The 13,301-nt window shown below is 49.8% G+C and overlaps 5 protein-coding genes across 5 annotated transcripts; 3 read left to right on the top strand and 2 right to left on the bottom strand.

Moving 5' to 3' along the window:
• Nucleotides 1-79: 79 nt before the first annotated feature.
• Nucleotides 80-1,181, bottom strand: DEU56DRAFT_787874 (uncharacterized protein). Its single transcript, XM_041352436.1, is given in 4 exon segments — nt 80-178; nt 189-461; nt 520-677; nt 734-1,181. The coding sequence occupies 3 exon segments, from the start codon at nt 1,145-1,147 to the stop codon at nt 371-373; spliced, it is 663 nt and encodes a 220-aa protein (XP_041211109.1). The 5' UTR covers nt 1,148-1,181; the 3' UTR covers nt 80-178; nt 189-370.
• Nucleotides 1,182-3,695: 2,514 nt separating this feature from the next.
• On the top strand, nt 3,696-5,590 carry DEU56DRAFT_883260 (uncharacterized protein). Its single transcript, XM_041356134.1, has 3 exons — nt 3,696-3,970; nt 4,048-5,367; nt 5,423-5,590. The coding sequence occupies exon 2, from the start codon at nt 4,067-4,069 to the stop codon at nt 5,333-5,335; it is 1,269 nt and encodes a 422-aa protein (XP_041211110.1). The 5' UTR covers nt 3,696-3,970; nt 4,048-4,066; the 3' UTR covers nt 5,336-5,367; nt 5,423-5,590.
• Nucleotides 5,591-6,723: 1,133 nt separating this feature from the next.
• DEU56DRAFT_787897 (uncharacterized protein) lies at nt 6,724-8,029 on the top strand. Its single transcript, XM_041352437.1, has 5 exons — nt 6,724-7,103; nt 7,144-7,382; nt 7,465-7,608; nt 7,696-7,771; nt 7,815-8,029. Exons 1-5 carry the CDS (start codon nt 6,854-6,856, stop codon nt 7,898-7,900), a joined length of 795 nt encoding a protein of 264 aa, XP_041211111.1. The 5' UTR covers nt 6,724-6,853; the 3' UTR covers nt 7,901-8,029.
• Nucleotides 8,030-8,051: 22 nt separating this feature from the next.
• On the top strand, nt 8,052-12,161 carry DEU56DRAFT_787899 (Lipin/Ned1/Smp2-domain-containing protein). The gene is made up of 10 exons (XM_041352438.1): nt 8,052-8,517; nt 8,578-8,732; nt 8,753-8,982; nt 9,031-9,099; nt 9,147-10,207; nt 10,257-10,448; nt 10,498-10,640; nt 10,691-10,930; nt 10,980-11,207; nt 11,257-12,161. Exons 1-10 carry the CDS (start codon nt 8,290-8,292, stop codon nt 11,927-11,929), a joined length of 3,219 nt encoding a protein of 1,072 aa, XP_041211112.1. The 5' UTR covers nt 8,052-8,289; the 3' UTR covers nt 11,930-12,161.
• On the bottom strand, nt 12,160-13,296 carry DEU56DRAFT_787900 (apolipo protein O-domain-containing protein). Its single transcript, XM_041352439.1, has 4 exons — nt 13,212-13,296; nt 13,068-13,160; nt 12,844-13,015; nt 12,160-12,791 (listed from the first exon to the last, which is right to left on the bottom strand). The coding sequence occupies exons 2-4, from the start codon at nt 13,146-13,148 to the stop codon at nt 12,283-12,285; spliced, it is 762 nt and encodes a 253-aa protein (XP_041211113.1). The 5' UTR covers nt 13,149-13,160; nt 13,212-13,296; the 3' UTR covers nt 12,160-12,282.
• Between the last annotated feature and the right edge of the window lie 5 nt (nt 13,297-13,301).

Genomic DNA, 13,301 nt, shown 5'->3' on the forward strand with positions numbered 1-13,301 from the left:
GAATTCCTCATGCTCAGACAGTTTTGTTACAAGGTCAAAGAAAGTTATAGCATTGATGCGATCATGCATAAGTATGGTGTGAGATGTAATGAGTGAGATGATGCTGCAGATACGACAGAGCAATATCATGAGTGGAGGGTGCTGCAGATACGACCGCGCAATATAATGAGATATAAAGTAATGCAATGAAATGTAATGAATGAAAGATGCCCGCAGGCGGATACGGCAGAGAACTATAAATGACAGGTAAAGTAATGTGTAATCCATGAACGATGAATTATGCATCCAAATGATATAATGCACGCTTGCCCGATGATCTTGTCCGAGGGAGATATCTGGAACCTTGTTCCAATCGAAACCATATGATCAATCAATCTTCCGACTCTTCCGACGAGTCGTCATCACCAGGTCCTTTGGAACAAGACCTGATATGACGCTTCAAAGAGTCCGAGCGACTTAACCTAGTGAGAATCAACGTATCAGCTTCATAGTCGCACTTGAGAGACTTGTATCACTTACTCCTTGTCACAGTATGTGCATACATGCTTACCGGTACGCCCACTGTGCGTCTGCGAACCGATATGCTTCAGCAAGCTGCCTTTTTGCATCGGATCTGTAAATTTGCACTGCGGAAGAAGGCATTTGTACTCGACCTTTCCGCGCTTTACGGCCCGTTTCTGATGAAAAAGTCATCAGTGAGATAGCTCCGGCTGACTAAATAAATTTCACTCACGAAATTGGGAGGTGCAGCATAGTTAAGACGTGGGCGTTGAGTCTTGCGCCCCGCGCCAACAATATCTACCGCCTTGCGTTTCGTACGAGTCTTGCGCCCCGCGCTAACACTGTTTACCGCCTTGCGTTTCGTACAAGTCTTGCGTCCCGCGCCATCATAATTTACCGCCTTGCGCTTCCGTAGTACTCGTCCTTCCTGTACAGGTTCAGGCTCGAGGAGTAGGTCGTTAAGGGATTGTATCGTGGAGGGTGGGGAGGGGTGGTCGTATGATGTCCATGAAGGCTGGGGTAAATAGACCCCACAGGGAAGAGGGGAGGAGGGGCGGTCCGATGGCTCAGGCATCATCTGAGGCTGGGAAAAATAGGCTTCAAATGAGAGAGGGATGGAGGGGTCGTACAATGGCCCTTGGGCCATCTGAGGCTGGGGGAAATAGGGTTCGAATGGAGGAAGGATGGAGGGGTCGTACGATGCCCCCGGGGCCATCTGAGGCTGGAGGAAATAGGGTTCGAATGGAGGAAGGATGGAGGGATCGTACAATGGCTCTGGGACCATCTGAGACTGGGGGAAATGCGTCGCAAATGAAGGAACGTCTGCAGGCCCCATCATATCCGGCATGAGGGGGGGCAGTCCATATGGTGCCATATCAGCATCGAACACTGCGGTCTCCATTCCGTAGGCTGTGGGAGCCGGCCCAAGTTGAGCGTACTGAGATGGATAGGCATACATATCGAAAGGAACAAGTTCGGCACGTTGGGGTTGCGGTTGAGGCTCGTCTTGGGACAGGCCTGGGATGGAACTTTGGCTCATTTGAGTCGCGTAGTGGTCCATAGTTAATGATAGAATGTTTGAGATGTATTGTTTATGGCGCCAGGCCTTAAACTGTGGTAGGACAAGATGAGCGACAGAAGGTGGAGGAAGTGAACAAGAGTAACTCACAATGCACAAGTTATATGGCAGATGTTTGGAAGGAAAGTGCGATGGATGTTGAAGAGGAGTAGAGGGACACAGGGGGCAGTATTTATGCCTTCTAGATGTAGGTCACGCTTTAGTGTTTAGTGGACGTTCCAAAGCGTCTCCGACACATCACTTCCTTTTTCGTGTGATTGTCCACACCTTTTGCCCATACTAAGCGGCATAGTAAGCACAGCTTGGTGTTATACAAAGGAATGCTTCCACCGACCAGATTTGACAATGGAAAAACACGCAGGCGACCCGGATAATCCCCCATACGGCTGTGGGGATGATTGATTAGGGTGATTGTCGTGAAGAGTAGAATAAGTGATTGATGAACAAACATTGAACGCGACGCGCTGGATCTCGATTTTTAGAGTCCTGTGCCCTTTGGCTGACCATGTTCTTCGTGTATACAGGCATGTTATTTTTTCTATATGCTGCTGGGTATTGATTGCTTCCAAAAATTGTATACACGAAATCTAATTGACAGGATTTATCAATGAACAAGAGATTGCGTGCTTATTGACACCACCGAATGATATGCACGTCCAGCCACCAGTAGAAGGGCGCGTCTCTCCAACGCGTCCAACTTGCATCGCGTCTCCGGATGGCCAAGAGCAGGTCCACGCATAGTAGAATGCGATCTCCACACCTCTATTCTCTATCACATGACACCTGCTCATCGTGCTGTTAAATGAGCACCCTGCGTAATAGTCTGGCGCATGATCTCCGTCTGCGTGAAGTGGAACATGTCAGATCACGACAAGGGACCATGCAAACGAAGGTCAAGGTAAGAGCCGTACCATTAAGCCAAGCGCGACGGGTAACTTTGCCTCATGAATCGCCTCGCAGAGGTGGTGTCGTGTGAGGTCACCGCGAACCTGCGGCATGTTGGTCCTTGACTTGACATTTGAGTTGAATTGAAATAAATTTGTGTAGGTGGCTGCCCGTGGTATGCTTGGGCGTTCCTACAATGGATCAAATGTTAAATTATGGGTGAAACCAGGACAAGCGCAGTATAAAGGGCCTGCACAAGCCGACATGTTTCCTTCCCGCGTGTGGCACATTTGTAAGCTCCCTAAGGTCAAGATGCGTAGAGAATGATGCATATTTAATTCAAAATACATCCCCATTAAAAGGATTTTTCGGCGCGCACCAGCACAGACCAGACAACCGACCCCATCCCACTCAAGTACGGCACCGACTGGGGAAATGCTAATAAATTAAAATACTCACCAATGTCCCCATGCTAGGAGCAACGCTCAGATCGAGCACATCGGCATCAAAATTCAGGTCAATAGGCGGGTCTTGTTGTGGGTTAACATAATCGCCTTTCAACCACCTTGCCAATGCGTCAACATCTGCGTCCTCCCCTCCCCAAGAGAAGCCAAATCACCGATCAAATTCATGGATATTACAGACGTCGCTTCGATATGGCCTTGATCAACCCGATGAAGACGAGACCGGGGCTGAGCCTTAGGAGAAATGGGTGGGATTCCATTGTCGGTAGACTAGTATATCAATATCAACGTGGTCGCCTATCTAGATGACGCATGCTTGGCCGTATTCTCTGTGGTCGAACGTCAGCTCCATGAGAGGAATCTAAACGAAGACACTCACATCACAGCGGTTGATCATGGCATTCGAAAGTCTTGCTTCATACTAAGTTCATTTCAGTTGTTTCGCTAAACTAATTTATTTAAAAACAATTACGTAAATAAATCTAAAATAAACTGTTGAGACGTGACCAAGTGGGAACTCTACCGTACACTCGTGTTCATTAAAGCTTTACGGTTTATAACGTCTCGCACAAATGTCGATACCTATTGGACCTCCACCTGGTTCCGCCAAGTAACAAGTTCTGCCCCATAGATTCTGCCAACTGCCGTGTTTTTCCACAGCGAGTAGACCTCTGGAACTGCCCACAACACTATCAGTAGTGACAGGCGCACATAGGCGCACATTTGAATTTAAACTCAATCTGCTTGCTGTATATGATCGGCAACGTTTCCATTTCACAGCCTTGTGGGCAAACAGTTGAACATGCTTCTCGGATCTTAGGGAGTTACCCTAGATAGATACTGCGTCTCAATGGCGCCCTACAACCTCTACCTGTGGCTGCTGGGCATATATGGTCATCCCTGACGTTGATATCACAAACCAAATCTTTCGAAGTACTCGGCGTACCCAATAGGCGCACAGCTAGATCGTTACAGCATATTTAATTTGGATTCAAAGCGCCCGTCGCTCACAAGGTTGTTCCAAACCATCGACGTGTGTCCAGTGCGTGTTCTTATAGCTGCTCGATTGCGACAGCTGAGCGGATCAGAATCACCTCGTACTGACATGTACATTTCCAGAAGTCTCATCCAGCCAACAATGCGTAGTATACCTCTTTCAGGTTCCGAGTTCACTCTCGATGCCTCTGGAGTAGCTGGTTTTTTTGGCGGTGATGAAGCAGTTTCCGCGATGGCTACCGTACACGTGTACGGAGGAAGAAAATTGCTGGGATGGTACAACTCACCAGGATCATACCTTATCGCCAAGAGGTACGACCAACTCGCCAAATCGCGTTTTTGGGATGGTTCATTCCCAGGCGTCAACACCGACCCTGCCACGCTGTTGGAGCTGGGTAGTCAGAAGGGCCCAAAGTTCGAGGGTGTGGAGTCTGGGTCGGTTATCCCAGAAACTGGTCACCTCGCTGCCCTGATGATAAAAGAATGCCAGACAGAGCGGGGCATTGATGTACCAGGAAGAAAATCCAAACCAGTTGGGGTCACAATCGTCGACCTCCACCACGTCCCTGATGCAACCATGACACCAAAACAGCTCAAGAAATACACCAGCGCTTTCGCATTCATCCCGATGTCAGTATCTATTGGCACCTGCATCGCGTGCGCTCTCTTCAAAGACTGGTACTCTTTCAGTATGATCCTGCTCGGAATGTTCGCAAGCGGAATATCATGTTTTGTCATCGGATCCGGAAAGTTCACCTTCAATCATCCCATCCCATCGCCGGGAGCGCCACGAGGTGATGGATTACTCCTCACGGAAAATAATGTCATCGTCCTACTCGGCGAAGAAGGCGCTGTCAATTCCATTACCCGTGGGAGATTCTCTCTAAACTTCAGCAGCGAATCAGATTACAGAAACATCGGCCTATGCTCGTTGATCCTCACGACGCAATTCATCGCACAGCTGCTGCTCATTCCGCAGAGCGCGCTCTTCGGACAAATCATGTTCTTAGCATCGCTTGCAGTCTCCTGGGCATACAACTCTTGGTTGTCATCGCTGGACAAGGATGAGATCCAGAGGAGACTGCTACTGGATGTGGTCCTCAAGCGGCCATCGTTGACAAAATATATGTTGGGCACACGCACTGCCATGGCAGTCTTCGTTCTGCTGGCGCTGAATCCGTCAGAGCCAGCAAAGGTACTGGACGATATTCTCCCGAACGATACCAAAGTGTGGAGGAAGTGGAAATCGATCATTCTGTCAAGGCTACAGGACGGCGAAAAGATGCATTTTCAGTCAACCGATTGGGACGATGGAAGTTTCAACGGGAGAGAGATCACCCTTCTGAAGACCCTCTTGGGTGATGCCCACGCTGCCTATGATGGGTATTCCGACCACCTGAGGTCGCAGTAGTTGTGTGATGAATTAGCGCCACCTGCTTATGAGTATATCTGACTGCTTTGTTCATGATACTGATAGTGACTCATTATTATGTTCTAGTTCTGTGTACCGATATCTTGTATCCTCGCTTCTGTTCTGGGTCTCTTGCCTCTGCCTCGAATCCTCCGTTCTCGGTTTTTGTGTTCGACCATGTATACGGTATACCGCGATACCCATAATTTGAATATCCTTGCGAAAATGGTTTCGTTACTCGGTACTCAACACAAGTAAGCTACTCCCCCTGACTATGATATCGGAAATTGTCGTGTAAACAAGTTGACGTGAGTCGGGCAGGACTCAAAAGCCAAAGTTTGATGGTATCGTCCAGTGACGCGCTGGCAAGGAGAGCACCGTCAAAAGACAGGGCTAGACCGCGAACAACCTCGATATGCTCTTCGAAGGGAGCTCCGACACTCTTTAGTGTCCATGCATCAAACTCGTAGATCATCGTAGCGCCATCAGACTTTGTGAAGCTGAATGCAGCCAAGATGGTTGTATTTTTGTTTGTCCAGTACGCTGGCGCGTATGTCAAGGATGCGCCATGTAAAATGTCCCCTGTGTGATTGAACATTCTATACCTCAAGGTAATTACCCACATCTAACATGACTGCGAGCTTCTTCGAGAATCAAACTGCAGTCACCGCATCGGAACTTCTGAATGGACCAACCACGAACTTCCCGTGTCCAAGCACCATATTCGCGCTGTGCAATTCAATGACCCGCGCGCCAGCATATTGTCTGCGGAGATATCGACGTAGGTGATTTTGCTCGAAAACGTTTTCACGAGGCCGGTTTCAACCTCACAGACTTCGAGCTCCCTGCGGTTGGTAGAGAAATCTCCACCGGCGGTGATAATCCATCGACCATCCCTTGATACCTGCTTCGTCGCAAGCGAACCTAGCAAGAAGTTTATAAGTCATGCTCGAAGTGGGCAGTGAGGTCAAGGTCTGACGCCGATAGTGGTTTGTGTTCGAGTACTTTGCCTGATGAAGCTAATCGTTAGTTCGTCCACGCTGGTAAGTTAGACGAGATTTTGATATTGCCTATGGAAATCTTGGGCTCGTAGGGAAGAGAACTTACCTGTTTGAATCTGGCGTGTCTTTTCATATTTCTCAACACACCCCGTATGGCAGTGGCAGCTGTGCATTAAGCAACCTTGCTTCTCTTTATTCATGAAACTTACTTCAAGTACTACCTGCTACTTGGACAACAGCCAGCCGTGACCAACGTTCTTGTATTAGAGCGTCAATCCTGTTTTAAACTTTTATAGCCCGAGTGTGGGATGAAGTGGACAAGGACAAGTGCGGAGCAGGTCGGCCCGAACTATAATATTACTTGTTGCTGGGCCGCATATTAATGACGACCTTCTTCACTGCCTCGCTGTTCGTTGCAGTTTTGCTTTCAACGCTCGCAGATTCATGCAGATCATTGCACAGTACTGACGAATAACCTTTGAACAGGACCTTGAAAAGCGACTACCTAGATGACCTGATGCCATCGTCGGAACCATCCACTGATGACAGTGATGTCGTTGTTGAGCACACACTCATCCAATCTTCTGCCGCTGCTTTCTCGGCCAACCCACGCACACTTGCAGATGTGCGTGAGGAGGTTGCCCAGAGTCTCGCACTCCGTATGATTACCAAAGCCCGCACCGTCGACGGTGTCCGCATCGGTGTTCACTTCACGTTCTCGAAAAAAGACGATGGTCGTTTTCTTCGACTTGTCACTTCCCATATCCGTGCACGACTACCTTCGTCTCGATATCTCTTCGCCTATAGCCACCACTGGTGCTTCTCCAACCAGTCGCGGGGCACGCAGTAGCACCCGGACTTCAAACGCACTCGTCATCTGTGGGTCAGATGAAGATGATGTGCAGCGTGCTGTACTCCTCGCATCCTCTAAATTTTTGGGACGTGTTGATGCAGTTCAAAACACGGGCACTCTCCTCGCTGCCTCTGTACGGCACATTGGCTCGTCTTATGATGATGCTGCCTTGTGGGACTTACTGTCCAAGTCTGTCCGCACTCCCATCGATCCTCTCCTTCCTCCGCCCGGATCTCGCAGCATTGATCAACTTCTATCTGACTGCCCGATCAAAGCTCGAGCAAATGACTCCACGACAAGCCTATGGTGCCCTTCACGACCCCACATACCCAATGCCAGTCTTCCTTGTGGATATTGGTCCAGCTTCCCCGTGTGCTCGTGAAGGCGGGATCCACGGATCTCTCATCATCGAGCGAAGCGTTCTGGAAAGGCGTTTTGACCCGCGTTGTGAAGCACGACTCGCAATCGCAGATCGCTATGATTTAAAGAAAATCATATAATGTCAGGAGGGGTACACCAGCTCTTGGGCTGCAGCATCCCTGTACGAGCTTGGGTTGCTCAATGCGACTGATATAGTGGGTGGTTTTGCTGCATGAGCGGGGGCTGACCTTCCAGGTCAGATAAGGCCCTCCGTCTACCATCAGTGATGAAGAAAGCTATCAACTCAGTCAACCATCGTTTGATTCTGATGATGTGATTGACGGTGTATGACTAGGTCCGACATTTCAGTATGTATTATTAACGCACTTTACGCACAGTGATACGGAGGTCAATCACGACTGGTTGCTACAAATAAAATATAATTGATGTGTAAACGTTCGTTGGCGTGATGAAGAGAGGTTGTCATATTTGTCGAGTTGGCCTGTGATTTACATAGACTGACATTAGAACAACCTTGGATTACATACCTCTTGCTTTTGTCCAACGGAACTTCAATCTACCAAGTGTTTCATCGCATACCATGAGCAACGTACTATTAGCTTTCACATTATAGTCCATCTTACGATCTCCCCAATATCCTAATAATCTTCTACCCACAACGTTGACCCCAACAACGAACTCGAACCACCTGCAACGCCGACGCCGACATCGCGAACGCGATGAATTACATTCGTGGCGCTGTGAGCGCAATCAGTGCCCCATACCAGTACTACAAAGATATCAATCCATCAACCCTAACTGGGGCCATCGATGTCATCGTTATTCGGCGCCCACCATCACCCACTTTATCCGCTAGCTCCGGTTCTCCAGACGGCGACATTTATGCTTGCTCTCCATTCCATGTTCGGTTTGGTAAGCTCCAAGTACTCAGACCTGCTGAAAAGAAGGTGTGCCCTGTCTGCTCTTGTCGTTAAGGTGTTCAATAAGTCATCAGATGGCTGGGGTAGGTCAACGTATCAGTGAATGGCTCGCTCATCCCATTCAACATGAAAATCGGAGACGCAGGAGAAGCATTCTTCGTGTTCGAGACAGACGAAGATATCCCAGAAGATCTCGTTACAAGCCCTCTACTCTCCCCAACCCCAGGAAGTCGAACTCCAGGGTGACATTTGAGCTTGGGAGGTCTGGAGCTAAGCCGGATGGCGAAGGGAAACAGACGGATTTGAGTTTACAGATGCAGGAGCCTGAGTTTCTCGACTTGAATGCTTCGTCTGGGTTGAAACATCCAATCCCGATGCATGCAGGCGCAAAACCGAAACTTGGCTCCAGGAGCGCTCCTCATACCCCTCCACCAGAGGAGCCTGTAGCACAACCAACCGACGTGACTGGTCCAGAAGTACAATACAAGGCTGGTGCGTGTGTTCTGTGTAATCTATTATTTGATTCTCAAGGCGTTGCAGATGTCGCACTTGATATGGCTGGATATCATTCTGCCCAAGCACGCGACGCGACTTCCTCACGTGTATCTCGTGAGTGTTGTACAACTTGTTGCATATGTCGAGCTAATGGGTTGTAGATTCACAATCTCCAGCTCCGGCTGCCATACCCTTCCCATCCACCCCTCCTCTAGTCGCGTCCCCTTCGAGCAAACACTCCCCATCACTTTCCACAACCACTTTTCCTACCCGCCGCGCTGTTTCAGAATCACTAGAAGATGTCCCGCTTCCTCAGTACTCATGGGAATGGGGCGCGTTCCCCCAACCCTCACCTATGACGACACATTTCCCATCTCCCCACCTATTGCGCATGGGCAAAGTACCCGTTGTGGATGAACACGGACCATCCGAGTTTGATTCTGATGAATTTCTGGCGCGCAGTAGGAGCGTCCCGCTTGAGCTCGAAGGCAGCCCACATACTATTCGCTCGTCTCTACCATCTCAGGACGAAGCATACGAGCCTGACGATGAGCACGAACACGAACTTGAACGTGATCATCTTCCACTCCCGATCCCTGAGTATGGATTCGGTTCGGGCGGTGTTCTCACCACGCTCCCATCCGACTCACGCATGTTCCTTGTGCACATCGAGGGCCAGACACTATCATTTTCTCTCTCGCTTGTGCCTACGTCAAAACGCGGAATTTTCCATGGGAGCGATGAAGTAGAAGTCGTGCGTCTATTTGAGGCGGGGAGAATCGACTATGCGCAGCTTGTCTCTGATGAGGTGGTCATCGGGGAGGTGAGGACGCGTAGAGTGGTAGAGGATGAGGGGTTAGTGATTAAGTGGGTGGGCGGGCAGTATATCACGAGGGAAGATGGGAGCCCGTTGATGGATGCTTTGAGGTTGTGGGTCGAGAATGCGCCGAGGGAACCATCGAGGGCGATGTCGGAGCCTCCGTTGTCCATTGCAGAAGAACGAGAGCCGCATATAGACCATAGGGAGGACGATCGGGTAAGCAGTGTCGATGAACGAGAGCCGGTGTCAAGTGGAGAGATGAGGCGTGCGGATTCTGAGCCGCCAGAGTCATACCGGAAACCGACGTCAAGCAGTTGGGTTAGGTGGTGGAGCAGGAGCCGGGATATAACCGAGGCTGATCGACCTCCTTTGAGAGTATCGAATACTTCTCCAATGGAATCCGTGAGTTTTATTATGGCCAGAAGTACAGCAGTTCCTCATGTTTTTCCAGTCACTTCCGAAACATGTTCCCCTTGCGGCCCATCGTATGGAGTTCCCTCAATCTGCGTCAGCCCCTCCTGCAACACCGGAGGGTGGCAAAGCTCAAGACATCACCAAGCCCTTGAGCAAGGCGTTGGAGGCAAAGATTGCGAGGACGCAGAAGAGGTATGCCAAGACGTTGCGATTGTCCTCTGACCAACTGGTGAGTCTTCACCATTCCGTGCAGCTCCAATTTTTTGATCTTTCTCCAGAAATCCCTCGACCTTAAACCTGGTGCTAATACCATCACGTTTTCCCTGTCTAATTCTACTGTGCCCGCGTGTACGGCGCGAATATTTGTATGGGACTCGACTGATCTTGTCGTCGTGTCCGACATAGATGGCACAATCACCAAGTATGTTTCTCCCATTGTCCATCCATGTATCTGACCTGACGTTTCTATAGGTCTGACGGGCTTGGCCATGTCTTTGCTATGATCGGTCGCGACTGGACGCATTCCGGTGTTGCCAAACTTTACACCGATATCAGACGCAACGGGTACAAGATCATGTACCTCACCTCACGAGCTATCGGGCAGGCAGATTCTACGCGCGACTACCTTAAGGGTATCAAGCAGGATGACTATCAGCTTCCCGAGGGCCCTGTCATCATGAGTCCCGACCGACTAATGGCCTCGTTGCATCGGTAAGATGCTTTAATCATCTAGGAGGGAAGATATTTATACGTGTACCAGCGAGGTGATCATGCGGAAGCCCGAAGTATTCAAGATGGCATGCTTGAGGGATATCCAGCGTCTTTTCGGTGAGAGCTCGCGCACGCCGTTCTATGCCGGGTTTGGGAACCGGATAACGGATGCGCTGTCGTATCGCACTGTGAATGTCCCGAGTGCGAGGATATTTACTATAGATTCCTCCGGTGAGGTCAAGATGGAGCTCCTCGAGCTCGCAGGGTACAAATCATCGTGCGCAATTTGCAGTTTTCGTGTGTCCGGAACACTCATCTATTGTCAGGTACATACATATGACTGACATCGTGGACCAGATGTTTCCTCCGATACATCGGAAATGGACAGCAGAGTTCACAGATTTTAATTATTGGAAGATGCCAGTCCAGGAATTCGCCCTTCCTGACCTTACACCTCCCTCCCCAGCCCTAAGCGCACGATCGGATACGTCTAATCAGAGTACACTTGCACGGTTACGCAATTTCAGCCTCGTAGGGCGGAGACAATCGCGGGAGATGAGCCAGTTTTCACTTCCACCGCCCGTGATGGCGCGCGACGGCACGCCGAGTCGAACGATGGGCCTGCGCAATACACATTTGCGGCAGATGTCCTCTCTCGAACGTCTCAGCGGCAGACTGGCAGCGCTCACGCAGTCGTCTTCATCTAGTGGCGTCGACTCACGCTCGTCGTCGTCTACGTTCCTGGATTCTGACGAAGAGGATGCAGAGATTGAGGAGGGGAGTGTGCGGAAAGGGCGTCCGAGGAGCACGAGCATGACGAGTATGCCCGGGTCGTTGGATGATGGGCAGTTTGGAGTACATGGTGAGGATGAGGATGAGGAAGGGTATGAGGATGATGAAGAGGAGGAGGGTGGAGAGAATGAGGAGGAGGCTGCTGAGGAGGCGTTTGATGAGGATTTTCTTGCTACGGGTGAGATGAAGAATGTGCCATTTTTGTAATGCGGGCGATGGGACCTTGGTAGTGTAATTTGGCAAGGGCGGAGGTGCACTGGTTAGTTGATTTGGATAGAATCAATGATGACAGATCAAACGCGCAACTCTAGGAGCAGTGGTTTAGTCTGTTCGATAATTGATTTCTGCCAGTCGCACCCTGTGACGCGCTCACCGTGAATATTCTTACCCCATCGGACTTCGACTGTACACACTTGGTTTTGTCGCTTATCTCATAACACTTCATGAAGATGCGAGCACTACGTGTGATATTCCAGCGTTACGGAACGTTAGTCTATCAGTGCTGCAGGGTTGTGCGAGACCACATGAATAATATTCCATACATACGACCGTCTCGCACTCTATACCATTCTCTTGGAGTCTTCCGAGTCGCTACTCGAGCTCTTGCTCTCGAAAGCCTCCTTGATATCCTTTTGAGCCACATCAGCAACACTCTGCGCCTCCTTCTTCACTTCCTGTGCCCATCCCATAGCTTTCAGCTTGAGACCCGTCCCTTGTTCAATGCTCTCCACAACACTCTTCACACCATTGTTAACCGACTCTCGCCCAGTAGCAGCACCCTCTTTCGCGCGCTCCCAGGCTATGCTGCTGTGCGCAACAGAGGTTCTTCTAATTTCTCCAAAGCGAGGAACATAACGATCTTCGAGCTCCTCGGCATACGCGCCGACCCGAGAGGCAGTACCCGGAAGGAAATACACGAATGCGCTAGCTAGGGCTGCGGACGGCAAAAGAATGCGTGTAGGGAGCCCGCGCGAGCGAGTGAGGACAGATGTTGTCAGGGCAGAAATTCCGGTATAGAGCAGTCCGGGGTTTAATGGTTCTGTAGGATCACGGAAGGATTTTATGCGAGCTATTCATGGTCAATGAGAGTGTAATGGTTGGCACAATGTGATATCACTCACTCTCCACCTTCTCTTCAACAGATATCCACCGGTCTATGATACCTTGCGCTTTGGAGTGGACGCCGGTATAGTAACCCGTGATTTCCCGCCGCACCATTCCAATTCGCTTCTCTAACGCCGATGGGGTGTCGAGTAGCATAAGTTCGGGTATGGGCGTAGGGTATATAGAGAGCTACAACACGTTAGTGATTCAGAGAACGAAATGCTGCAGGAGAAGTACATACTTTCGTCTGACCAGAGCTTGAAGTCCACGATCCCGAACCTTCTGCTGCATTTGCAACTACTACGCCCGCCTCTCCAGCCATCGAAGTAATGTCCTAGAAAATATATTGAGTGTGAGTGTGCTCACTGTCTCATCAAAATCTTACCTTTGGTTTAGAAAAAAAGTATCTCACTAAGTCTACACTGAGTGAATGTTCACAGCGTACGGGCGAAAGGTGGAGGAAGCGTGGGAAACT

This window comes from Suillus clintonianus (assembly GCF_016758775.1).
Source record: "Suillus clintonianus strain FC179 chromosome Unknown DEU56scaffold_17, whole genome shotgun sequence".
Taxonomy (NCBI): Eukaryota; Fungi; Basidiomycota; class Agaricomycetes; order Boletales; family Suillaceae; genus Suillus; species Suillus clintonianus.